Source organism: Nannospalax galili, unplaced genomic scaffold (assembly GCF_000622305.1).
Source record: "Nannospalax galili isolate Female #2095 unplaced genomic scaffold, S.galili_v1.0 scaffold11, whole genome shotgun sequence".
Taxonomy (NCBI): Eukaryota; Metazoa; Chordata; class Mammalia; order Rodentia; family Spalacidae; genus Nannospalax; species Nannospalax galili.
The window spans coordinates 7,246,845-7,273,148 of record NW_008330735.1 but is presented as its reverse complement, the minus strand read 5'-3'; the positions used below and the strand labels follow the sequence as shown (position 1 = coordinate 7,273,148).

The 26,304-nt window shown below is 45.1% G+C and overlaps 1 protein-coding gene across 3 annotated transcripts; it reads left to right on the top strand.

The window, feature by feature from the left end:
• The first annotated feature begins 7,998 nt into the window (after nucleotides 1–7,998).
• On the top strand, nucleotides 7,999–20,636 carry Lmo2 (LIM domain only 2). 3 transcript variants are annotated; one of them, XM_029555385.1, is made up of 5 exons: nucleotides 7,999–8,177; nucleotides 8,308–8,409; nucleotides 9,015–9,231; nucleotides 14,686–14,901; nucleotides 19,663–20,636. In XM_029555385.1, the coding sequence occupies exons 3-5, from the start codon at nucleotides 9,191–9,193 to the stop codon at nucleotides 19,880–19,882; spliced, it is 477 nt and encodes a 158-aa protein (XP_029411245.1). In that variant the 5' UTR covers nucleotides 7,999–8,177; nucleotides 8,308–8,409; nucleotides 9,015–9,190; the 3' UTR covers nucleotides 19,883–20,636. The 3 variants fall into 3 exon arrangements, with proteins under 3 accessions (XP_029411245.1, XP_029411240.1, XP_008849906.1); XM_029555380.1 differs by lacking the exon at nucleotides 8,308–8,409 and having other exon boundaries at nucleotides 7,999–8,271; XM_008851684.2 differs by lacking the exons at nucleotides 7,999–8,177; nucleotides 8,308–8,409 and adding an exon at nucleotides 8,774–8,890.
• The last annotated feature ends 5,668 nt before the right edge of the window (nucleotides 20,637–26,304 follow it).

Sequence of the window (26,304 nt, the reverse complement as noted above, 5' to 3'; positions counted from 1 at the left end):
CTGGTAAGTTAGATAAGCAGTAAAGCATACAAGGAATGATTGCAGGGAAGAACAGAGAGCTGGCAGAAAGAATGGCTCTTCTCCTGGTTTTTGCTGGAGGCTACCACCCTCAGCAATGGGTCTTCTTCCCAGACACACCACAGATGGGAATCAAGCTCTGCTTCTGTCTATGGTTTGTAACTCAAAGAAACATGGAGATAGGTTATAGGAGTAGGTATTATCAGAGTTTCCTTTCCCTTCCAGGCTCAGTGCCCTCAGCTTCCCCATCAGCAGCTTGACCTCAACAGCCCCCCTCACCCCACCCCTAACCCCTGCCAACATCCCTTCTTTCAATAGAAGGTCCATCTGAGATGCAGGTGCTCAGACCTGAGACCCCTGACTGTGAAGAGCCTCGGCTAGGGCAGGCTCCTGACTCTACCTCTTTATGTTGATTTCCTGAGCCTGAGGCTAGGCCAGGCCTCTGTGGTCCTATCCCATGAGTCCTCCAAGGATTGCCATAACAGGAAAGGTAAGCCACACTCCCTCAGCAAGGATGCCAATTCCAACCAGCTTGGGCTAAGTTCTCATGTGGCAAATTTGTTATCCATCTATCTATCTATCTCCAGCCAGGAGACTGCTGATTGACTCTCTTCTTCTAAAGTTCTCTTTGCTTAATTAATTCTAATAATAGCTGCTGCTGTTGAGCTCTTAGTCCATGATGATCACTGTGCTAAGCATTTGGCATGCATGATCTCATTTTATTCCTACAACCCCATGATGAAGATACTATCCTTGTTTTGCACATGATGAAATTGAGGCTTGGCGCTGTTACATAATTTGCCTAAAAACATGCAAAAGAGCCAGGACTCAAACACAAGCCAGTCTATCCTCAAAGCCTGAGACTCACTGCACTCTTCACATGGATCCTTACTGGTAGTAGAGACCCTACAGTAAAGGGTCATGTGTCAGGGTGCCTTGTTGCTGATGCCACCTGTGTTTCACCGTTCCTAGGACCCAAGAGGTTTATGTCTTTCAAAACTCAAACTCTGATCCAGTTGTGGCAGTGCATAGCTATAGTTTCAGAAACTTGGGAGACTGAGATAGGTGGAGCACTTGAGTTCATAAGTTCAAGACCAACCTGATATGTATAGTGTGACCCTGTCTAAAAAAAAAAAAAGCCAAAGAATAATACCAAATTCTTGGCCCAAATCTGTATGCTATCTGGGCCTGTATTCTTTTAAAAATTCTATTCAAGTAGCTGAAAAGATGGCTCAGCACTTAAGAGCACTGACTGTTCTTGCAGAGGACCCGGGTTCAATTCCCAGCACCCACATGACAGCCAGCAACCATCTGTAGCTCCAGTTCTAGAGGATCTTATACCCTCATCTGACCTCCGTAGACACTACATGACATAGGTGCACTTACACGCATGCAGGCTATACACTCATGCACAGAAAATAAAAATAAATAAAATTTAAAACATTCTATTCAAGAATAACAAGAGGGCAACTCTTCTTGGAGAAGCACACACCCATGCTTTCTATCTTCTTGAGTCTCTCTCTCTCTCTCTCTCTCTCTCTCTCTCTCTCTCTCTTCTTTTGAGACAGGATCTCCCTGTAGCCCCAGCTGGCCTGTAACTTGCTATGTAGACCAGCCTGGCCTTGATGAAATCACAGAGATCCACTTGTCTCTGCCTCATGAGTGCTGGGACTAAAGACATGTACCACCATGCCTGGCTGTCTCCCTTTCTCTTAACCCTCATGCTTAAACGTGTTTTTTTAACAAAGTACAACTCTGCATCAGAAAGAAAGAGAATGAGAAAAAGAGTCAGAGAAAGAAAGAGACCTTCATCTCAAGTTCCTTCTCCACTTTTACCCAGAAAGCATCGACTGTAAGCATGCTTGGGCCACAAGGAACACGACTGCCCCGGTACATTCACCATTCACTCATTCTATTTAATTTATCAAGGACCTGCTGTGTAACTGTCACATTCTCAGTGCTAAAGACACAGCTGAGAACAAGTCAGAAAGTTTCCTCTCTCACAGAATTGCTATTCTTGCCTGAAGAAAGGCCCCAACCAAGCCCACCAAGAACAGACAGCCTACTACCGCAGATGTAGCAAAGAAGCAATGATGCTGGGAAGGAAAAGAAAGCAGAATATTGGCTAGAGAGTGATGAAAAGTCAGATTTTAGAAGGCATGGTGGTACACACCTTTAATCCCAATATTTGGGAGGCAGAGGTAGGTGGATTTCTGTGAGTTTGAGGCCAGCCTGGTTTACATAGTAAATTCCAGGCCACCTAGGACTACAGGGAGACCCTGTTTCAAACAGACCAAAAATAAAATAAAAATAAAAGGCCTTTCTGAGGATAAAACATTTGAAGAGAGAACTGTATGAAGTACTGGAGTACCATGGAATGACGGAGAAGGGAACAGGTGAGTGTGGTGGCTGGTGCACACCTATGGTCCCAACACTTGGGAAACAGAAGCAGGGAGATCAGGAGTTCAAGTTCAAGTTCAGCCTCAGCTACAGAGCTGCCCACCGCCCACCCCCAAATAAAAGAAAGAGACAGGATAGGCAGAGAGGTTGGAATGGAAGGAGCATGCAAAGGGCAGTGCAACAGCCCTTGGTAGGAGTTAGCCTGGTTTCAGGAATACAAAGGCTGGTGTGATTCAAGCACAGACTGACAAGGAAGAGGTCACAGGGATAGTATACACCAGTTGACAGGGTCTTCCAGGCCCACATTGGGGTCTGGCGTTCAGATGTGGTGATTACTCAAGATGGGACTGCCTCTGTAGCTATAGAGAAGAGAGTTTTAAAGGCAGAACACAAAGGCAGCTAGCTCTGTGAGTCAGCTCGCACCCAGCTCTGACTCACCTTGAACCTGAAGCAGCTAACAAACTGAGTGTCTGGTACCCAAGGTGGGAGAGTTTGGCCACAATTGGAAGAGTAATTGACACTCATTTGTCCTGTCTTCAAAGGGTTTGAATTACCAGTGGGTGATCAAAACTACCTTGGAGCTGGACTCTCTTGCATATTTCATGGAAGATGACCATCCATGCTTTCATAGTTCAATAGAAACTTATTATGAGTCAATTTCCATTTCCATTTCCCTTTTTTTTTTTTTTTTTTTTTTTTGGTCTTTTTGAGACAGAGTATCTCTGTAGCCCCAGCTGATTGAGAACTCACTATGTAGGCCAAGCTGGCCTTGAACTCATAGAGATTCGCCTGCCTCTCCCTCTCGAGTGCTGGGGTTAAGGTGCCATGGCACCCCACCACAAGTCAGTTTTCTTTCCAAGCACCTCATCTGTTTCATTTCCCTCGGTCCTTTGAAGGCAATAGGAGACAGTGCTCTGAGGAGTCCCACATTACAATGGGTACATTAAAGAGCAGAAAGGCTGGGCTACAGGCCTAAGGTCCATAAAGACAGAGCTACTAAGGGTGGATCAGGGGTGGGCTCTTCCCATTCCTGCTGCTATAAGAAGTTAGTGAGGGAATCACACTTCTCAGCATTTCTCAGACCCTTTCCAGTAGGATTAGCAGCACCATGTTAAGACCTTGTATAGAATTATAGAATTTCAGGGCAGTTTCTTCTGCACCCAGTTTAGCCTTGTTTTTGCTTCTCTTTTCTTCTTCTTCTTCTTCTTCTTCTTCTCCTTCTCCTTCTCCTTCTCCTTCTCCTTCTCTCTCTTCTTCTTGTCTTCTTCCTCTTCCTCATCTTTCATTCTCTCTCTCTCTCTCTCTCTCTCTCTCTCTCTCTCTCTCTCTCTCTCCTCTTCTCTCCCTCCTCTTCTCGCCCTCCCTTCTCTCCCTCCCCCTAGTACTCCTGGAGGCCAGAGATCTACGTCAGGGTGAGTTCCTCTATTGCTCTCCACTTTATTTTTTTTGAGACAGAGTCTCTCACTGAACCTGGAGATCACTGATTGGCTAAGCTGGCTGACCAATAAGCCACAGGGATCCTCTGTCTCTTCACCCCAACCCTGGGGTTATAGATAATACCATGCTCTGCTGGGGATTAAACTCAGGCTTATGTGCTTTACTGGCTGAATCAGTGCCCCAGCCCCTGGCCTCTTTTCTTATTTCTAGAACTCAGTCTATAAGTGCTTGATTTTGTTTTGAGACAGGGTCTCCCTGTAGCCCCAGTTGACCTAGAACTCACTATGTAGACCAGCCTGGCCTCAGTCTCATAGAGATCGGCCAGCCTCTGTCTCCCAAGTGGGAGCATCACCATGCCTGGTCCTGTAAGTGGTTGTTAGGCAAAAAGTCAAATGGATAAGATCAGGAATGTGGCTGGAGCAGACAGTGTAGCAGAGAAGCAGTGACATCTCCATCAGCCTTCCTGGATCCCAATGGGTCCAGTCCTAGGTTACTAGGTGAGAGATGGAGATCCTCAAGCCTGAAGCCTGCAAATGCTGGAGACTCACTTCAGCTCTTCCCACTGTACCCCACTCTCTGGCAGGAGTCTTGATTGGTTGCAAGATTGCTGCTTCCTGAAGTGGTGGTGATTGCTTCTGAAGGATGGGGTAACAGCAACCGCTATCATTTCTGAGCATTTTCTTTATACCATAGCTGTGCAAAGCATTTTTGCACATATTTTCTTGAAAATTTCTTTAAGCTTAACAGTCTCCAGTTATTTTGACCCTGGTCTAGCCCTATTGCACTTCTTTGCAGTCACCTCCATGTGACAGATATAGAAACTGAGGTTCAGAGAGGTGAAGTAACTTCCCCCAAATCACACAGCTAGCAAACCACTGAACTGTGTCAATGTGACTCCTATGTTCATTCTAAGACACAACTGATAAGGATTTTATTTTAAAGATTTATTTGAAGCTCTTTCTTACTGTATACAAAACCTGATTAGTTTATCACTAAGGCTATTAACAGACCTAACATTCTGTGAAAACATATCTATCAACCAACTCTGAAATGTTCCCAAATGAGTTTGGGAACCAGATGCCTGTGACAACTGAATGCTTTAAGAATTTTGCATGTGAGCTGAAGCCATCTTAAAATGCTTCTTAATTTTGTCACAACTTACAAGGCCCCTGTTGCAACCTGACTTCTAGTGGTTGAAAAAAAAGAAGTTAATTGTCATTGTTGGCATTTTCCCAATGACACTTGCATCCTCATTTCTATCAGAAGTCTACTTTAGCAAAGGAATGTAATCGTAGTCACTTGAAACTGTCCTTACCTGGAAAATAACTGCAAATGTAATAAGAAAAAAAAACAAAAAAACAAAAAAAAACCAAAATGCTAATGGGGAAAAAAATCCATCTAGGGATAACATTTACTATATAGAGTGACTCAGACTTCAGACATTCTTATTCAGAAAGGAAAATTTGGAAAATGTCTAAACTTCAGAATATTTAAGATTTGCAAGGGTGGGGAAGGAATTAAAGTTCAATCCTACTGGGTAGGGAACAAGAACAGATTTCTTTAGCTCTCAAGAACCATTCTGATGTTCAAATCTCCTAGAGATGGAATCTCTCCTGAACACGGCAGATATTGGTGCTATGGGAGGGCAATAAGGTCATGATTGCTTTAAAATTATTCATAATAAAAACACATTTTGAGACTTGATTCTAAATTTGAGCGATTTAATTGCCCGTTGAATAGAAATAAAATCCCAGCAGTAGGCAGTTATTTCTTACAGCCACTGTGTGTGAAATTGAAATCTTAAGATACCATTTCAAATATGCACCTTCTCAAAGGAAGCTCTCCCCAAAGAGTTGTGAAAGATAAGAAATTGACCCAAAGTCCCGTGCAGTGCTCTCTCTCTCTCTCTCTCTCTCTCTCTCTCTCTCTCTCCCCCCCCTTTTCACATTCATGTCAAATAAGAAGCATATTATTAGAAGGAAAGTTTATGCCCCGGAGTTGGCAATTCGGAGGTTACCTCTCAGAACCCAAGGAAATCTTTGTTATAACAACTGACTGCAGCCCCATGGAAAATTGAAGAAAGGAAAATGGTAACTTACCAGGTTTAGTAAAAGCACTACTCACCAAGATAATGAACATTAAAAAGGAAAAGGTATATTCACTTGTTTAGGAGCAGTAGAGTATGAGGAAAAGTACTTTACTCTGCTTTTTTTTTAAAAAAGGGAATACTTTTTAAAATTTTTATTTATTATTTTTATTTTATGTATATGTGTGTCTTGCCTGATGTAGGTAAGTGCACCTGTGTCATGCAATGTCTGAGGAGGTCAGAAGAGGCTGTCGCATCCCCTGGGACTGGAGTTATGGCCAGTTGATAGCTGTCATGTGGGTGCTGGGATTCGAACCCGGGTCTTCTGCAAGAACAACCAGTGTTCTTAACCGCTGAGCCATCTCTCCAGCCCTGAAAAGGGAATAATTTTTTATTTGAATAGAAAAAATCCTACTTTGACTCCCTATTTCATTTTTTTTTCCTTTTTTGATTTTTTTTTTTTTTTTGGAGTCTCCCTGTAGCCCCAGAAGACCTAGAACTCACTATATAGACCAGGCTAGCCTCAGTCTCACAGAGATCTACCTGCCTCTGCCTCCCAAGTGTTGGGTAGGATTAAAGGCATGCTCCACCATGCCTGCCTCCCATTTCACATTTAAATTTAATTTCAAACTTGCTTTAAATTATCTCAATGATGTCCTTTGCTACAGCATAGTTCTGCTATGTAATATAGGGGCACTCCATGCATTCCTATGCAATCAATTTCTCATCAGTTATTGCTCCATTCCATCACACATCTACGTGCTACACTTTGCATGCATGAACTAAGTCCATCCTTACGTCCACCTATGTAGTAAGTTCCATTATTCCCATTTTTACTTATGAGGATACTGGAAGTTTAAACTCCTGCTGTCAAACCCAGTTCACACAGGTGGCAAAGGGTGGGTTAGAACACAGGCAGTCAGAGTCCTGGGTCACACTACCCAGACTGTCTCTCCAGGGCAGTTTTCCCAGTTACACTAGTTGATAAGAACCTAAATCAAGCCCAGGCAATCTGGTTCCCAAGTTCCAGCATTAAGACATCCTTACTCAGCCGATAAACTGCTAATCACAACCCATATATTTTCTTCTTCTTTTGATTTTACTTTTGAGACAGGGTCTCATGTAGCCCAGGCAGGGCCTCTAACTCTCTGCATAGTGGAGGACCATGACCTTGAAATCCGGCCTCCACCTCTCCAATGCCTGCACCATCTCGACCAGTTTATTTTCATTTCTGAGAGAAATGAAAGTAGTTAGAGATGACACATTTATCACATAACGTAGGCTTGTCTAAACATCTTAGAGATTTTTTGTTTTTTAATTAAAAAATGTCCTAATCAGGAAAATGCCTTTTTATACATTGAAGGTAGGTTTGGACTAACACAGGGGCATACACACAGATTTTAATGATCTCTTTTAGGTACATAAACTTTAGGACACTAAGAGAAACAAATGACAGTAATTAACTCACATTATTACTAGCGGGGAGTCATTGAGGATTTGGCTCGGTGCAGGAAAAATAAGCATCTAGGAATTAACTAGCATCTATGAAGTCAGAACTTCAACTATCTTTTCTGGGTGAGCTCACCCAGGCTACTCTGCAGCAACTTTAAAATGGGAATGAAATACCTTGTGGCCTTGATCCAGGCTTTTCTTATAAAACAATGGATTCTGAAAGTACTTGGGCGCTTGCCTTTACAGGCCTGATGACCGGCATTATGAGCTAATGGACCTTGAGTAATAGTTTCTGAACTCAGACATTTTGAGGGAACTTGAGGTCCGTGGGCCCACAGGAATCTAAGTTTTTATCTGGAAAAGTAGCTTGCTAGAGTCCGTCTATCCCTCCTGCTTTCCTTTCTCCTTCTAGAAGTTTCCTTCCAGCTTGAAGGAGAAACCTAAGTCCCCAGTCTGCCTTCTTTCTCTTTGCCTGACCCAGAGCAAAATAATAATAACTGTAAAGTCCTGGATGGTTGCAAAGACACTTTCTCTGGTCCTGGAATTACTGGCACATTACCGAGGGCCAGCCTAACCGCAGGAGTCCGTTCTTTGAAAGATGCTGAGGGAGGGAATTCTGTGGCCAGCAGATAGAGAGGAGACCAGGACCGGCGTGGTCCCTCCCAGCCACCCTCCCCGTGGGATTAGCTGCCCCCAGCACTGCTCAGGCGTACCCAGCGCGTGCGGTCCCTGATCTCTCTGGAGCGCGGACGCAGCCACAAGCTCGCAGCCCGCAGAGCCCGCGGTACAGAGCATCCGAGCGCACCGTCGGGGACGTGGGACCTCGAACTCGAGACGCGCGCGCGAGCCAGCCGCTAGCGAAGCCTGCGTTTCTGTAGGTGCGTATCTCACATTTCTGCTTTCTTTCTTGCCAGAGCGGCTGGGTGGCTACTTTCAGCCTGAAACGAAAAGGGAAAGGCGGAAGAGGGGGCACCCCCTAAAAGAATTATCTGGTGGTAGCGCGGCTCAATCCCAAGGTGAGGTGCTCTCAGGGAGACTCTTGGTCTCCGATGCTGGCCCCTTTAAGAACCCAAGTCTGTCCTGCTGCGGCTGCTGTTTGTATTGCTAATCCCCAGGAGCCCCGTTTAAAAAAAAAAAAAAAGGAAGAAAAAAGGGGAGGGGGCGGGCAGCTGTCTCTTTAAATGTGATTTCCTTCTATTGTATTTGAATCGTGATCAGGAAAAAGGAAATGAAACCAGAGACAGAGGGAAGCTGAGTGAAAATAGACCTTCCCGAGAGAGGAGGGAGCCCGGGGAGAGCCGCCGGTCCGCTCCCCGCCCCCAGGCCGCCGCCCCCTCTCTGCCCTCCGCGCGGAGCAGCGGCGCCCAGACCCCAGCGAAGGTGCCAGGGGCTCCGGGCGGAGCCGGCTGCAGCGCGCGATCAGGACGGTGATCCGACCCGGCGGCGGAGGCGGCGGCAACGGCGGCGGCGGTGACAGCGGCGGGACTGGGATGGAAGGTTAAGTCCGGAGCAGCGGCAGCTGCAGCAGCAGCCCGGGGCCAGGCTGCTCCCCGGCTTCCCCGCCTCGGCCGCGGTGCGCCCCGCAGCCGGGTGATTCGCTCTCTCTCTTTGGCATTTGAAGGGAGCGCGGTGACTGTCCTTGAGCGCAGAGGGGCGAGCTCGCCGGAGCGCCAGAGCAAGAGGAGGCGCAGGAGCGGCGGCGCCGGAGCACCCGAGGGGGTCCGAGCCCCAGCAGCCGGCCAGCCACGCGCCACAAAGGGAGCGCCCCCGCCGCCCGGCACGCCGCCTCCCTCCCCAATGTCCTCTGCCATCGAGAGGAAGAGCCTGGATCCGTCCGAGTAAGTGCGGCGCTCCTGTTCCTGCACCCCCACGGGGTCCCCGGGCCGGATTGAGGGGCTCCAGGTGCGCGCCCGCAGCGTGCCCTTGGACCCCCCTGCCTCGAGGGTGACTCTGGGGACAGCGTGAGGGACCCAGCTGCGGGCATCAGAAAGGGATCGAATCGGCGCCTCTCCGGGCCGCTCCCCAAATCTTCACCCCGGCCAGAAAGTTTGGCCAGGAGCAGGCACCCGGAGGCGCAGGTGCAGTGCGGGCGGCATGCGGGGCCCTGTCTGACCCTTCTCCCTCGCTGCCTCTGGACTCCTTCCCTTTGTCCATTTGGTCCTGGGAAGGGGGGCATTCCGAGAGGATGCCTCTGGAGTCCCCGACGGCCTCCAACCTGGCCCCAGGTGAAGCGGCTGCCGGCAAGGCAAGGGGCCGGCGGGTGAAGGGGTCCACCTGTCCCCCTTGGAGCTAGTTCTGGCCTCCAGAGATTTCTAGAATAGCTAATCCGGTGTTCCTCGGGGTACTGTTCATCCCTCCCCTGAATCCTCCAGTGTGGGCCTGTGAACCTCGAAAGTTAGGGCCCAACGTTGTGTATAGGTGTTTTTCTGGGGAGCTTTCATCTTCCTCTCAAAGGGGCTTGAGGTCTGGGAGGCAGAGCTCTAATGAGCAGGAACTGTCTGAACTCTGAGCTTTGCGCTGGATTGGAAAGAGCACTCCCCATGCCCAGCATATATCCCAACCTATTCTCTTGCCTTAACGCGGGGAGCAAGGATGTTTAAGGTATCATTTTCTCGGTCCACGCAAATGCCCTTTTAAGAGTCATTAGCTGTCTGGTTTTGAATTCTTATTCCTTTGAAGTCCCCATCTAATCCTTTGAAGGGATTTGTTAACACAAGACCAAAGGAGCTGGTTAATGACTTGTCCTTTTGTGCTTTTAAGAGGCATTTTTTTTTCCTTTTCCTGTTTTAAAAGAATTGTGCTTTCCTGCTGAAAGTTCCCCCACTCTCCTCCCCCCTTCAATTTCAGCCTTCTGTGGTGTTTATTTACTTGGGTTTTACCCTCAGTCAGCAGCATAAAAACCCAGCATGTTCTCATAAAACACGGGAAGTACCACGATCCAATGTGAATATAAACATCACTCCAGTCTTGAAGGTTAAGATGCCAGCTCTGTAAGGAGTTAGGTTTGTTGTAATAAGAACCCAGCTTCCTTCAACTCTCAGAAGAAAAATAATAACTCCTAAAAAAAAAAAGTAGATGTCAATGCAAGTGATGGGCTTAAAGCATGGTTTGTTCACTTTAAAAAATAAACAGAAAATTACAACTGAGCCCTAACTTTTCGAAGATTGGGTAAGACCCAGTATGGGAATCTATCAGTTGGTGCCTAATGCTTTTCCTATCAGCACTACTTAGTCACCAATCCTTTATTAGAAGGTAAATCTGGGGGGTTTGGTTTCATTTGTTAAAAAATTAAAAAAAAAAAAAAAGATTTTACATTTATTTTTAATTATGTGGGTGTGGATATGTGCACATTAGTGCAGGTTCTCTTAGAGGTCAGAGGTGACCAGACAGACCCCTGAAGCTGGAGTTCCAGGTGGTTGTGAGCCCAAATGCTGGGAATCAGACTTAAGAGGGAAGAACAGTAAGTGCATTTAACTGCTGAGCCATCTCTTCAGCCCAAGGGTTCAGTTCTTTGAAAGTAAGTTTGCTCCTTCCAAAGTCTGTGCTTCTTTTTCCCTGAGGGACTAGAAAACCAAAAGTATCTTAAGGTTCTAACAGTGAGCACCTACTCTGGGAAGTTTCCTCATAGCCCACCTTTCCCTTTTCCTCTTTCCCCTTCACCCAAATGAAGGCAAGCTCTAACTGAAAATGGACAGGCTAGGTGGAAAATGCCTGTAGCACATTTCCCCCTCTTTCTGGGAAATTGTTGAGAATTTTTGCCAGAAACCCAGGCTGAAGAGATACCCAGATGTTACATCCCCAATAGACTGGTGGGAGAATATCAAATATTAACTTGAGGTGAATCCTTCTCAGTCATTGGCTTGGATTGTTCACCAGAGATAATGTCACATTATCATTAATTATGGAAGGATAGATGGAGCCAGTATCTTATCCTGTTCTCTATCTGCTCTCGGGCCATCACATCTCTTTCTACTGTGACTTACTCTCCTACCAGCTGCTTCACTGTGTGTTTGCTTAACGCCAACTTGGGCCTTACGGTCACTTCTCAGAATACAGGTCGATCCTTGCCTCGGCATATGCAATCACACAGGGAAGCCATGTAATTGGTGGCCCTCCTGCCTTCCTGTGAGTAACAAGAACAGTTCATTTTAATTCTGGGCAGTTTTGTACCAGCTAAGTGCAAATTCTCTTTTGCAGTTGGTTGGTAGCAACATCAGCACCTGAGCATCTAGTATGGTCTAGGTTCCAGGAATGTTTTTGAAAGCCCAAAGTAAGACCTTGGGCTTTGTAAAAAGAAAAGATACACTTGAAAAGGTTAAGGATATTAGGTAACTTTCAGAAAGGAGGGTGGAAGCTCTTAAATATATAGTATAGAAGCAAAGACTCTGATGAATTGTTAAAATTGTTTAAGGTCTTAGTTGGACATACTGGTTCTCACCTATAATTCCAGCTACATGGGAGCTAATTGCCAGCCTGTGCAATTTAGTGAGATCCTTTCTTAAATAAATAAACAAATAAACAAACAAACAAACAAATAAATAAATAATAAATAAGGACTAGAGAGATGGCTCAGGTGATAAAGATACTTGCTACCAAGCCTAATGACCTGAATTCAATATCCAAAATCCACATGGTAGAAGTAGAGAACCGTCTCCAAGTTGTCCTCTGATCTCTCTCTCTCTCCTCTCTCTCTCTCTCTCTCTCTCTCTCTCTCTCTCTCACACACACACACACACACACACACACACACACACCCCTCAACTCCTGCAACTTTTCCTCTGATCCACACAAACATGCATGTGTGCATTCACACATACACAATTTAAAAATAAAATAAGACCCTGACTCAAAACATAAATAAAAGGAACAGAGGACTAAAGCTCAGTGGTAGAGCCCTTGCTTAGTTAGCATGAATGGGGCCCTGGGTTTGATCTTTATCACGGTAAAAACCAACAACAACAAAAAGCCCACAACTAAAACTTGATTTTTTTTTTTCATTAAGAAGTTGGCCTGAGCCTCAAATTTTCTTGTTCTGAGAACAGGTAATCTTAGACGCTATCTGAAAACTGTGGATTTGACTTTAGCATTCCTAAATATTCATAAGGAATGCTTAATACTTTCCTAGATAGCCATCTGAAGTTGTCAGAGTGTGCTATAAACACTGATTCCCTGAGTCTCACTGTCCTTAATTATAATGGGGCTGAGCTTTGTGGGTTGAGGCCAATTAGGCCACAAGGTCACTTGGTAAGAGTGCCAAATAAAAATAAAAGGCCCAGATTTATAACCCCAGGGTACCCAAGAGGAAACTCCCTGTGGGCATTTCACAGTATAGGAAGAAGGTCCATTTTTTAAAAAAACTAGAATTTTTAAGAAGTAGATTTGGGGTCAGGCATGGTAATGCATGCCTTTAATCCTGGCACTTTGGAGGCAGGGGCAGGAAGATCTCTGTGAGTTTGAGGCTAGCCCGGTCTGCATAGAGAGTTCCTAGCCAGCCAGGGCTACATAGTGAGACCCTGTCTCTACAAAGGTTACAAAGAGCACTAGTTAATTATTACAAATCATCATTAAGTGTTCCCTGTCACTGATGTCACAATCATTTCTTCCACTCCCATTTTCTCTTAGCAAAGAGAATGTAAAACAAAAGCATTCGTGGTTCCAATGAGGCAAAGTAAGTAGAAGGCTCTATGTGTAACCTAAAAACATTTTTCCTTTATTTAAAGGAATTGACATGGGTGTGTGTGTGTGTGTGTGTGTGGTGGTGGTGGTGGTGGTGGTGGTGGTGGTGCACATGTGGAAGTCAGATGACAACCTGGTGGATTTGGCTTTCCTTTCACTCTGTGGGTCCCAGGAATCTAATTCAGATCATCAGGCTTGGTGGTAAGTGCCCTTACCTGCTGTACCATCTTGCCAGCCCCCTATGTATAACTTTTTATTTATTTGTTTGTTTATTTATTTTTTTACTATTTTTCAGTTTTATGTATATGAGTATATTTCCTGCATGTTTGTAAGTGCACCTGTATCATGCAATGCCTGTGGAAGGTCAGAGGAGGGCGTTGGAGTCCCCTGGAACTGGAGTTACAAACAGTTATTAGCTGCCATGTGGGTGCTGGGAATCGAACCTGGTTCCTCTGCAAGAGCAGCCAGTGCTTTTACCACTGAGCCATCTCTCCAGCCTCCTATGTATAACTTTTTAATGAAAGAACACATACCTCAGACTCACTGTGAAGGAATTGCTGGACTGAGATTTTAGTATCAATTTCATTGCCTTCCACTCTCTTTAAGATCGTTTTAGCCCCCTCCCCACTTTCCTTACTAATTTAACTTTATTCAAACTACTTTTGCTATTCGGGGAAAAAAATTATGTGAAGAAAAATCTAACTGATGTCCTCTATTTAACAATGACTTTAGTATCTGGATTTCTCTCTAAGGATTCATTCAGATCTAATATTTCTTTTGTTGTTTTGGGACAGGGTCTACGGTAGCCCAGGGCCTCAAGCTGGCAAGCTGGCTGAGGATGACTTTGAAGTCCTGACCCTCCAGTTTCCACCTATGAACTGGCTAGAATTATAGCCTCATTTTAAACGATACTGGGGAATTAAACTCTGGGCCTCTGATATGCTAGGTTATGCCTCTGCCCACTGAGCTAAATCTCCAGTCAAAGATTCACTCAGAAAGTAGGATTTGATACAGAATTTCTGTTTAAAAAGAGTTAGATCTTGATGGAATTTTTATTTTGGAAAGAGGAAGGAACTTAATGTAATTTTGATTGTTTTTTCCTCTCTTTGCCTTTGCTCTGTGCATTGGGAAGGGCTTCAGTAGGGGGCATTCAATAGAATATCTATAGATTTTTAGCACTCTGGGTGCTTTGACCCTTTTGGTCCCAAGTGTGTCCTGTGGGGTTTGGCAGTACCTGGATCCTGGTTTCCAAAATAGAAAAGATGGAGGACTGGAAAGACAGAGGAGAGTGGTGGGGTGTGTGTGGCAGAAGCAGAAGGGAGACCAGAGGCTATGTGATGGTGCTGGTCTGTGGGTAGGAGTTCAGCATCACCCGCAGGCACCTTGGATACCTCTTGTTGCTTTATCTTCTAGTTTTCAGATGGTAAGGTCTAGCTCTCTCATCTTTATCCCAGTTGTCTGAGTATCTGCAGTCTGCAATATGGAGGTGCTGTCCAGTCCCTTCCCCGAATATTCCTGAAAGGAAGTGGAGTGAGGATCCCTGTTTGGCCCAGAGTGTTTCCTGGTGTTTATCTCCTCAGTGAGCTGGAAGCTGATGTTTTTGTTTCCTCCCCCAGGGAACCAGTGGATGAGGTGCTGCAGATACCTCCATCCCTGCTGACATGTGGTGGCTGCCAGCAGAACATTGGGGACCGCTACTTCCTGAAAGCCATCGACCAGTACTGGCATGAGGATTGCCTCAGCTGTGACCTCTGTGGGTGCAGGTTGGGTGAAGTGGGGCGGCGCCTCTACTACAAGTTGGGGCGGAAGCTGTGCAGGAGAGACTATCTCAGGTACCTTCCTCACACCCCTGGGGCATGTCTGTGGTGGAGGTAACTCTGCCTAGCTCTGCCTCTTGGGCTCTGCCCAGGGAGACTAGGCTATGGAGGGCAAGCATTGGCTGTCCCTACAAACAAACTGTAGTCATGTTCTCAAGGACACGTTCCTGGGTGGTAAAACACTCATGTCTTTAAAAGCAAGAGAAGAATAAACACAAAGTCAGAATAGGGAGGGTGGAGGCATAGACCAAAGGTTAGCGTGAGAGAGGTATACATAGGGAAACATCATGGAAACTGGGGTTCATTTATAAGTATGGGAGTCAGTTCTTAAGATCTCACATTAATGTTTCAATACACACATGTTGTAAATATTCTTTTGTATGGCTTCAACATTATGTGATGAGAAATTTAGAAATAGTAAGCATGAGGCTAGGGAGATGGAGTGCTCAGCAATTAAGAGTACTGCCTGCTCTTGCAGGGGACCCAGATTCAGTTCCCAGCACCCACATGGTGGCTTACAAACATCCTTAACTCCAGTTCCAGGGAATCTGATGCCCTCTTCTGGCCTCCAAGAGCACTGCATGCACATGGTGCACTTATATACATGTAGGCAAAACACTCATACTCATTAAATAAAAATAAGTAAATAAATAAAAATAAAAAGCATATTCTTGCTGTTGAGCTCCAAGCATTGACTCTCATAGTAGAAAGATGGTATTCAGTGACCATAAGTGTGAAGACCCTGAAGTCCCAGTTCCATTGCTTCATAGTTTTTTGGCCTTGGGCAAGGTCCATAAGCTTCCATTTCCTGTCTGTAAAATGGGGATAGTAATTGTAAGGACTGGATAGAATAGTATATGTCAAGTACTTGGCTTGACACATGGGTATCAAATTTAGCTGTTTTTATAACTGACATGGATCATGCCAATGTCACACATCATTTTCCAATGTAATGGACAAGGGAATGGAAGAATAGAAGGGTAGAATAGAGAGTGTACAATGCCAAGTGAGCCAGGAACCAAGGACATTTCTGTTGTCCTGAGGAACACCATTGTTCAAGTGAGTGTCCTGGCACTCTACGAGTGTCTACCTGGCATGTTCTAGCATCTTTAGCTTCATATTAGCTGTGGTGGAGGTTAACTCTGGGCCCTCTACTGTCAGATCCACTGAGCTGTGTAGTTGTCAGTTCTCCGTCATCTTCCTGAGGCTGAGGGTCCATGGAGCATGCAGCCCAATACATTAGGACCATCCAGACCATGGAAGCTGCTAGCTTAGACTTTAGTGCCCTTAACTGCTAGGGCCTCTCTTCCTTCCAAATCTGCCCTCGGAGCTTTGCACATATGAAATAAATATAAAGCTGCAGGTGATTCTACAGTTGAGGGAAGCTCATCTATTTACCCAAAGATTGAATTAGCTTTTACTGTCCTAAATTTTTTAATAAAATCCTTGAAAATTTACGTTCTAGGGGAAAAAAGGCAAGTAGGGTCTTTTAATGATCATGACTGTCATTTTGTTAAATTTTCTTTCTTTTTTAAGCCACAAGAAAATAGAGCCTGGATAAACACAGACCTGGTTTTGTTCGTTCTTGGTCTGCCAAATCAGTCAGAAAGCAGACGGGTAAATGATTCCCACTGGGCCCTGACTACATCCCTGTCGAATCATTTGAATCTTATTAAATGAAGTCAGATACAGTAAGGTCAAAAGAGCCGATTTCTTCCTATCTCCACGGTTTTATATAACATTCAAGAAGAAAGCCAGTGCTGCCTGGGCTTGTTAATCTTTTCCATTTTCAAAAAGGAGAGAAAAAAAAATAGTCTGGGAGAACCCAGTGTTAATTAACTTGTGTCTTGGTGACACGAAATAATTCTTCTCCCTGCTACATTCCAGGCAACATGTTAATTAACTCTGTGTTAGTGCAGGCGTTCCCAGCCATCCTTTAATATTTACATTATTGTTATTAAAATGGGCAGCAGAAAGCTTAAGGCGTGACACCTCTTGACAGAGGAGGGAAATTGGTTTTTTTGCTTCAGGGATGGTCCTTTAGCTATGGACTTGTTTACTTCCATTCTTTGGCATATCTGGTGCTGTGTTTTAAACAGGACAAGTTGGAGTGACTCAGTGGGTCCTCTGGTAGGGCCCAGCCCCTTTCCCCAAGAACAAATTCTCCCCATGAGGATCTTGAATGATTGTCATCTTATAGCCCTTTTGAGACATTCAGCCTCAAATATTCATGAAGGCCCCTATTCCATGTAGAACCCAAGCCTGCTCTTGTTATATTGTATTGCCCAGAACCTAACAGCAGTTCTTAATGTCAGTGCCCAGTCCAGATTCCCTTGGATCCAGAAATCAGATGGAAATTATGTAGGCAATCTCCACTTGCCTATGGTTCTGCTTTCAATAGCTGGCACCTACATCTAGCCAGCACCCATCAGAACCAGAAATATGCAGCCTTACCAGACTGTAGTGCCAAGGACTTACAAGGCAGGAGACCCAAAGCTCTGCAGTCTCAAGGTGGGAGCCAAGGCCCCATGGAGACCAGACTTACACTCCAGGGTCCCCAAGCATCAGGCCACAGCTCCCTCTGAGACTGTCTGTCCAAAATTCCCATTGGCTTAGCTTCCTTCTCTCCCATCCACTTCCCCTGAAGACACCATAAACCACTCAAATATACATCTTCTTCTCAGGTCTGCTTCTGGGATATCCAGCCCAAGACATGAATTCTCTGTGCCAGAGGTTAATGTGCATGCAAAGTGTCAAATCTTGGCTTAGTCTTTTACTACTATTAGTATCTCAGATTACCAGAGTTGGAAGAGGCTGCAGGGACCTTTGCTTGCAGGCCCTCTGCTTTATAATATAAGACACAGAGACCTGGAGAAGGCATGACACTTATTTAGGTCAACTTGCTGGTTAGAGGTGATGCTGAGACCTGAACTTGCCTCCCAAATCTTAGTCCTTTATTCTCCCCTTCATTAGCTGCCTGATGGTTGTAATTTACCCCCTGACTTCCCTTTAATAAGCTCCCTTCTTCCTTAAGGATCTCATACCCCAGGCAGCTGGATCCATTCTGTGCATACTGTCTTCTCAGTTGTGTGTCTTTGCTGAGCTCCAAACTTAACTTACTGAACAGTCAGGACAGCAGAAATCTTTCCACTCTGTGACCTCCAATGTGGCGGTTACCTACAGCTCCACCATCTGCTCCGGTGGGATGTAGTGTTCTTCTCCACTAATGAGACTGCTTCCAGCCAGCGCTCAGAAAATGCTTGGAAATAGAATGGAAAGCAGGATTCAGAGGAAAATGAGCTTCGAGCCCTGCTAACAAAGAACTCCATACCACAGACCCCTCTTACACACCTTTCATTCTGCCCAAATATTCCAAACTTTGACAGCTGCTCTTTCCTCCCCTACAACCTCTCAGTATATACCAATTGATTCTCTCATTTTCTTAAGTTGACAAGAACATCTAGTAAGAACAAGCATTTACCAGAAATGGTCATAAGGTTTTGCATAGAAGCCACATACTAACATGACAAGCCCCACTGACCCTGTAGCAACACTGGAGCAGTTGAGAGCACACTCGAGATGTGTTCACATAGTGTTGGCTCAGTCCTTGACCTTTGGTGTGCTGGCATACTCTGAGTGATGCTGTTAACATTTGAATGAGGTAGATACTATGGCAGCTCAGAGACATCAAAGGCCGAACCAGAGTCCCTCAGGGTCTCAGGGCTGGACTAGACTTTGAAGCTGTGTCTTCTAGTTCTTTGTGATCTTCTGTTCTGGTAGGCTCATTTTCAAACCATCATAATCATTAGCACACAGTCTACTGAGCCTTCTCCCCTGTGTCTCCATCAGGTGGGAGGATGGTTGGGAATTTGTTCCTCTGCAATATTAATGCTGCTAGTCCCTGAAACAGTCTCAGAACCACTGCAAGTTGCCTCTACAACCCTAACTCTAAATATTAAGTGGCTAATCCACTGGGGCTGGGGAAAGACTTGATTTAGATGTGAGAAGAACGGTCTCCCTGAGAGAGTCATGGCAAGGGGGCTGGAGGAGCATGAATGAAACTCTTCCATGCATCACGGAGAGATGCTACTTGTCCTGAGTCTCTGAGGCATGATTAATGGTATCTCATGTCTCCTGGGGCATTTATTCCCCGTCTCCTGGAAGCTGGGGCTCCAGTGAATGGTCATGTGGAGACAGGTTTTGCAGCTTGGGGTGGGAGGGGGTGACTAAAGGCCCAGCTTCCCATGGGTGGAATTAGTGGTTGTTGATGTGGTAGGATTGGAAGCCTCATAACAATGCCCATTCTGTTGCATTTCTGGTGAGTTGCCCCTCTAAGGGTTGACTCCAGCTCCTCCTCTGCAGTGAAATTTCCTCTGGGAAAGAGCACACAATGTATGCCTAACTTCCTCTCCAAGTCACTTCCCCAGGGTCTCTTCCATGGCTGGCTGGGGCAGCCTAGAGGCATTGCTGAAAGCAGGGACAGGCACAGGAAGGGAGGAATAACGGCAAGTAAAATGCTGCAGCATCACCCAGCCTTCTCTCTCTGCCTTCAAGGAAAGATTCAAGAACATCATCTGGGCTTGGCTTTTTTTTAGTCTTTGTTTTTGATTTTGAGATGGCATCTTGCTGTGTATCTCATGCCTTTTGGAATTAGCCATCCTCCTGCCTCAGCCTCCTGAGTGCTGGGATTACAGATGTGCATCACTGTACATGACCAGCTCCAGCTTCTTCTTCCTTCCAGTGTTTGGATCTTAGCTTTTCTTTCTTTTTGCTCAGGCTTTTTGGTCAAGATGGTCTCTGTGCGTCCTGTGACAAGCGGATCCGTGCCTATGAGATGACGATGCGGGTGAAAGACAAAGTGTATCATTTGGAGTGTTTCAAGTGTGCTGCCTGTCAGAAGCATTTCTGTGTAGGTGACAGATACCTTCTCATCAACTCCGACATAGTGTGTGAACAGGACATCTATGAGTGGACTAAGATCAATGGGATGATCTAGGCCAGAGTCCCAGACACCTTTGGGGAGGTGTTCACTGAAGACACTATAGTGGAGTCTTCACTTTTAGGCACCTTGGGGACTTGAGGGTGGGGTAAGGCATTTCTTAGGGGATAATGGAAGCATCGGGCACCAAGACACAGCATCTAAATGATATATTGCAAAGGCCAAGACCTCAGTGACAAAAGAACCAGCCATAGCAGAGAGAACTTACAGTCACAGCTTATACTTAGCAATGGCTTGATTAGTGGAAGAAACATTTGGGGACCAGCATGCACTGTACCATCATGATGGGATTCCCACATAGGAGGTAGTGGGTAAAGACTCCTGTGACCTTAGTATTTATGAACTAGAGATGTGCAATTGATTTCTTCCTGGCTTTGGTAACAACCTTGTTCCAATTACTGTCCTCCATACTAGGGAAGGAAGGAGAAGAGAGTAGTCATTCTTTTCTTGGTCGCCTTCCTAAGGCCTTAAGTTTTGAACTCAAGGCAAGCTGCATGGAGACACATTTCAGTGGGAATGAAAAACACGTCTTTTAACCAATCAAATATTTAAAGCAATGTTGATGAATCACTGTTTTTAGACACCTTCATTTTGAGGTGAGGAGTTCCACAGATTGTTTCTATACAAATGTAAATCTAAAAGAATAGAGTCAAAGTCGTTCAACTATTTTATTATCTTAGATTATATCAAAAGTATTTGTTGTGTTGTGTAAAAAAAAAAACTGACTGAAGACTTAATAAAAATGACAAAACTAAAATTTGCTGATTTGATAATGACTTATACTGTGAAAGACCAGGGAAGTGGTTTGCTCTTTTTCCTTGGAAAGGTGAAGTAAATAAGCAATTTATTTCTAGGTCAAATAAAATCTTCCATTTATTGCAAGGGTTTATATGAGGCTTATACAGGTTTCTATATTACCGACAATTTTATAACAGGTCATCACGTAGCTCAGAGGGATGTAGAATAATTAAATTGTTATTGTAAAATGTGCATTTTGCTTCGGCATTGTGTGGAGCGAGTGGAAAGCAGCAAGATCATTGCCTTTGGGAAACTTGTAACCTAGAAAGCACACAAATACATAAAACAGATTCCCTTTGGGAGAGAAGGTAATTACCTAGTTTGAAATGTGGCAAAGATGCTGAGCTTGACATTTCGATTTTCCAAGATGTGTGTCTCAGGGTGTTTTATGACAAGTGGTTAAGAGGACCTTATTTTGAGGATTTAAAGCAGGCACCTTGGCTTGTGAGCTAGCCCCATCTGGGCCATGAACTGACTCCAAGCGCCACCTGCTGGCCATCTCTCAACCCGCTAGTCCAAGTGTGTCCCAGAGAATAACAGACCTCAGTGAAGGATGTACTTTCAATTATTTCATAAAACTGTTGGCAAACACCAGCAAGCCTAAATGTGTTTAATTATCAAGATATCAGAAACATGCAGTTAAAGCTACATTTAATTAGTTTGAAAGTCCTCTAATGTCTCCGTGAGCTGAGGCTTTTTTTCTTCTAGAAGCAATGTCTCTCTTGGCCTGTAAAATGCTGAAAGTGATTGGGAAATCTGATTGCTTCAGGTGACCTATTTAAAATAAATGCAATTATATTGCAACCCAGCCTAGGTGGCCACAAGGTGCTTCTGGGAAGGGGATGTTGGCTCTAACTCAGCAGTTTTCAAGCTGCCGTCCCTGAGCCAGTGGTTATCAGCATCACCTGGGAGCTTGATATAACCACAGATCCAAGGCCCCACCTTCAACATACAGAAGAAGATACTGCATGGGCCTAGTGGTCTCTCCTGTAACAGGCCCTGAGGATGATTCTGACTCATACTCTAAAGTCTAAAAATGGCTATTTTACATGATTCCTCAGTGATCACGATTTTGTGTTCTGAAGTATTAGTAGTTAATATTCCACAAGACCAATCACTGAGAAACTCACACTTGTAGACAAACAGTATTTACCCATGGTCCAAAACAAAAAAAACTTTTATTGTTCTTATTCAACTAATAGCTGTCTTGTCTTCATCTAACAACAACCACAGTTCAGCCTACATCTTTAACCATATCAACAATAGTGTTATTGCTCTGTAATTGTTTTTTAGACAGAATCTGCTTGTGTAGTCCAGGCTGGTCTTGAACTTGAAATCCTCCTGTTACTTCCTCCGAGGCCTAGCATTATAGACATGTACCATTACACCTGGCTATAACCAATATTAAATAAAAATAAAATGATCCTTGCCTTGGAAATACAAACTTTACTGCCAATCCCCATTATAGGACAACTCATATTAAGATATAAAAGATAATCAGTCAAGAGCACCATCTTCAGCAAAATGATCATTAACCCTTTTTAAAAAACTACATTATTGACTGATTGATTGATTGATGTGTGTGCACATGTGTGTGCACGTGTGTGCCTGCCATGGTGTGTTTGTAGATAAATCTCTGGAGCTGCTTCTTTCCTGCCACTTTATAGGATCCAGGGATTGAACTCAGGAAGTCAGGCTTGCATGCATGCACCTCTACCCACTGAGCTATCTCACCAGCCCTCATTGACCCTTTCCATTTGTCAAGGCACCATCTTGAAGAATCATAGATGCACAAGCACAGTCATTGTAAGCAAGCTATCGTAGAGGCTTAAATAAAACCCGGAACTGACTCCAGAGAAAGACTTCAAGGGAGGCAAGCCCCAGAGTCACCATTGGTGGTCTTGGCCTGAGTATGTCACTGTTTGCCCTAGACCATTGTGCAGAGAGCTGGGCACCCTCCTTTACCAGGCCCACACATTGATTCCACAGTTGCCTGGAGTTTGGCTTCCTCTCTCATCATGAGGTCTGCTCCAAACCAGCTTTCTTTCCTTGCTCCTCTAGTACAACCTGTACTTCTCAGGAAAATGTAGGCTCCTACAAAGCTAAAATGCAGGCTAGTTAGGAGCTTTGGCACCTGAAGTCCTGAGTTTGAATTACAATGACAAGACTTTACTTAATAAACCTTTAAATAGCACTTCCTGGGCCAGACTGTCTTCTGGGTGCTTAATTCTTTGAACCCACTGAGCCCACCAGGACAGTTCCTGCTTATCACTGCCCCTATAGTACTGTGTGGGAAACTGAAGCCCAAACAAGCTAAGCCACTTGCCTGAGGTTCTCCAGCACAGTAGCAGCAGCAGCAGGTGGCTTCTGTGGCTCTCAACCGGATGTTCTTTTGCCTGTCTAAGCTCAATTGCTTCACAGTAGTTTTTTGGTTTTTTTTTTTTTTTTTTAATCACCAAACAGAGAAAATCAATACCTATCTCTCCAGGTTGCAGGATGCTTGAGTTTAGTCTGTGGGGGGCGGGGGGGGATGTCAACAAAGCACAATAACGCAAAATTAGCACATAATAAAGATGTGAAAAGAGCCTATGGGAATAAAGATAACAGATTAGCCCAGGGATACAGAGGTGGCATCTGAAATGATTGACCTGGGAAGAGCAAAGAGTCAGAGACCTTGACTGGAAGGACCAACTACAGGTGAGCTCAGAGTGCATGGGTGGAGGTTTAAACATTGGCTGGAGCCAGGCTGAGGCTCATCGAGGTGGGGGACTTGGCTACCCCTGTAGCTCAGTGGTAGAATGTATGCCTAGCACATATGAGGCCCTGTTCAGTCACCAGCACTGAAAAAAAGTTCAATCCTGTCCCTTTCTGACAAAGTGAACTTGATTCTGCTTTCTCACAGGATGTTATTATATTTCCATGCCAGGCACAAGATCTAGGCCCAAGTGAACATTACCGACCTCTGACTTGGACTTGGATTCTCAGCTCAAGGCTCTTTCAGGTGATGTCTTCAATATCTCTAGTTGCAGACAGTGATTCAGTAGCTCTGACTTTAGTGCTGAGGAGTTTCCCAGTGACTGGGAAATCTAGTACTAGGTAGGCTCCTTGACTGAACTTCAAATCTGCAGCATTGGGACCTCTTTTATGGTCCCAGTAATCTATGTATCTACAACTCCTTTGCCTGTGAGTCGTTCCCTGACTTTAATAAGAAACTACTGCTAGGGTTTAGAGAGATGGCTCAGTGGTGAGAACACTTACTGCACTAACATGAGGGCCTGAGTTTGGGTCTCTAACACCCATGTAAAAAGGCAGGCATGGGTGTTGTGGTGGTTTGAATGAGAACATCCCCCATAGACTTCAAATATTTGAACCCTTGGTCCTCTGTTGGTTAGCTCTGTTTGTGGAAGATCATGGAACCTTTAGGAGGTGTGGCCATGCTGGAGGAAGCTGGTCACTGGGGGCGGGCTCTGAGAGTATATGGTCTCCTCTGACTTCCAGTCTGCCTCTGCTTTCTGCTTGGCGATGTGAGTGTTCAGTTTTCTGCTCTGGCGGCCTCCTTCCATGTCTCCCCCACTATGATGGACTCATCTCTCTGGAACTGTAAGTCCAATAAACTCTTTGTTCTAGTTTGTCTCTTCTTTGCTGTGACAAAACACTCTGACCACTACCAACTTGGGGAGGAAAGGGTTTATTTATCTTACATCTCCTTGGTCACAGTTCATCAGGGAGCCCAAGGTAGCAACTCAGGGCAGGAACCTGGAGGCAGGAGCTGGAGCACAGGCCATGGAGGAACACTGCTTACTGGCTTGCTCCCCTGGCCCCTGCTCAGCCTGCTTTCTTATGCAACACAGGCCCGCCTGCCCAGGGGTGGCACCACCCACAGTGGGCTGGGCCCTCCCATATCAACAATCAAGAAGGTTCCCCATGGACATGGCCACAGGCCAGTTGAGGCTCCCTCAACCCAGGTGTGTCAAATTGACACTAAAGCTGTCCAGCACACTCTTCCTTCCAAAAGTTGCTTTGGTCATGGAGTTTTATCACAGCAACAGAAGAGTAAACAGGCTGTATGACTGTAACCCAGTGCTAAGAGGGCAGGGCAGGGACCAGAGATTCACTGGGGTTTGCTGGCCAGCCAGTCTAGCCAAAAACTGGTGAGCTCCAGGCTCAGTGAGAGGTCCTGAGTCAAGAAAAGAAGGCAGGAACCCCCTTTCCTAATCACCCTTCTTTAGCCCTCCTCGTGTGCATGCAGATGTGATACCTGCACACACACATTTACCCACACAGGCATACAGACACAGACACACACAGACACACACAGACACAGACACACACACACACACACACACATACATGCATTCACACACACACAAGAAATTGCTGCTAAGCTGATAATTACTCGGGGCTGAGGCAAGAGGATCAGTTATATAGGAGTTTGAGGCCACCTGGGCAACACAATGACATCCTGTTCTAAGGCAGGGAGGGAACAATGGAGAGAGGGAAGGAATTGCTCCTAAACTCCAAGGCCCATGAGGGCAGGAATACCGTCTCTCTTTTATCCTGGTGTTTCCAGACCCTTCTTTCTGTCTGACACACACTTATGTTATTGAAATGATTTTTGACTCTCTTCTCAGCTTCCGAAGTATTTATTGCCTAGTATACTTTTATTTTCTACTTCATTCTCTACTTTAAAACTTCATTAGGGAAAAAGGCTTTATCTCCAGTTAGCAGAGCATAAGGTTAAGAGCTGATGGTTAAGGCTTGCTTCTGTAGCTTACTAGCTTTCAGACCTCAGCAAGCGACTTCACCTGTCTGGGCTTCAATTTCCTCAGCAAGTGACAATAAACAGAAGTGACCACAGAGGGCTCTAGTGTGTACTTGAGTTTATATTCATAAACTCCTAGTTCTTTCCACCACCGACACCATATAGGCCAAGGTTATCTGTATGAAAGACAATGCTTATGGGGTAAATAGGGAAGAGCAGAGCTGGTGAGTCAGTTTACTGAGGAGGTGGGCTTTTCTGCAACTAAAATTTTTAAAAATATTCTATGTTATTTTTATTTTATGTGTATGTGTATACTGCCTTCATGTATGTAAGTGCACTCATGTTGTGCAATGCCTGAAGAGGACAGAAGAGGGCATTGGATCCCCTGGAACTAGAGATACAGACAGTTGTTAGCCACCCTGTGGGTCCTGGGACTCAAACCCAGGTCCTCTGCAAGAACAACAGGTGGTTACTGAGCCATCTCTCTAGCCCTGCAATTAAAAATTTTTAAATTACATTTATTTATTCACTGTGTGTGTGCATGTGTGCAACATACATGTGGAGGTCAGAGGACAACTTCTGAGAGTTATTTTCTCCTTTTGCCATGTGGGTCCCAAGACTGAACTCGGGTCATCAGGCTTGGAGGCAGGTGCCTTTACCTGATGGGCCGTCTCACTGATCCACATTCTATTTTTTTTTTTTAAGATTTATTTTTATTTTTATTTATTTTTACACCCACTTCCCAGGTAGCACCCTCCCATAGCCTCCCTCCCCCACTAGAGCCCTTACACTCTGATATCCCTGCTACTGTCTGCTGTGTTGTCGGCACCCCAGCCATTCCCCACTACTTGTCCATCTG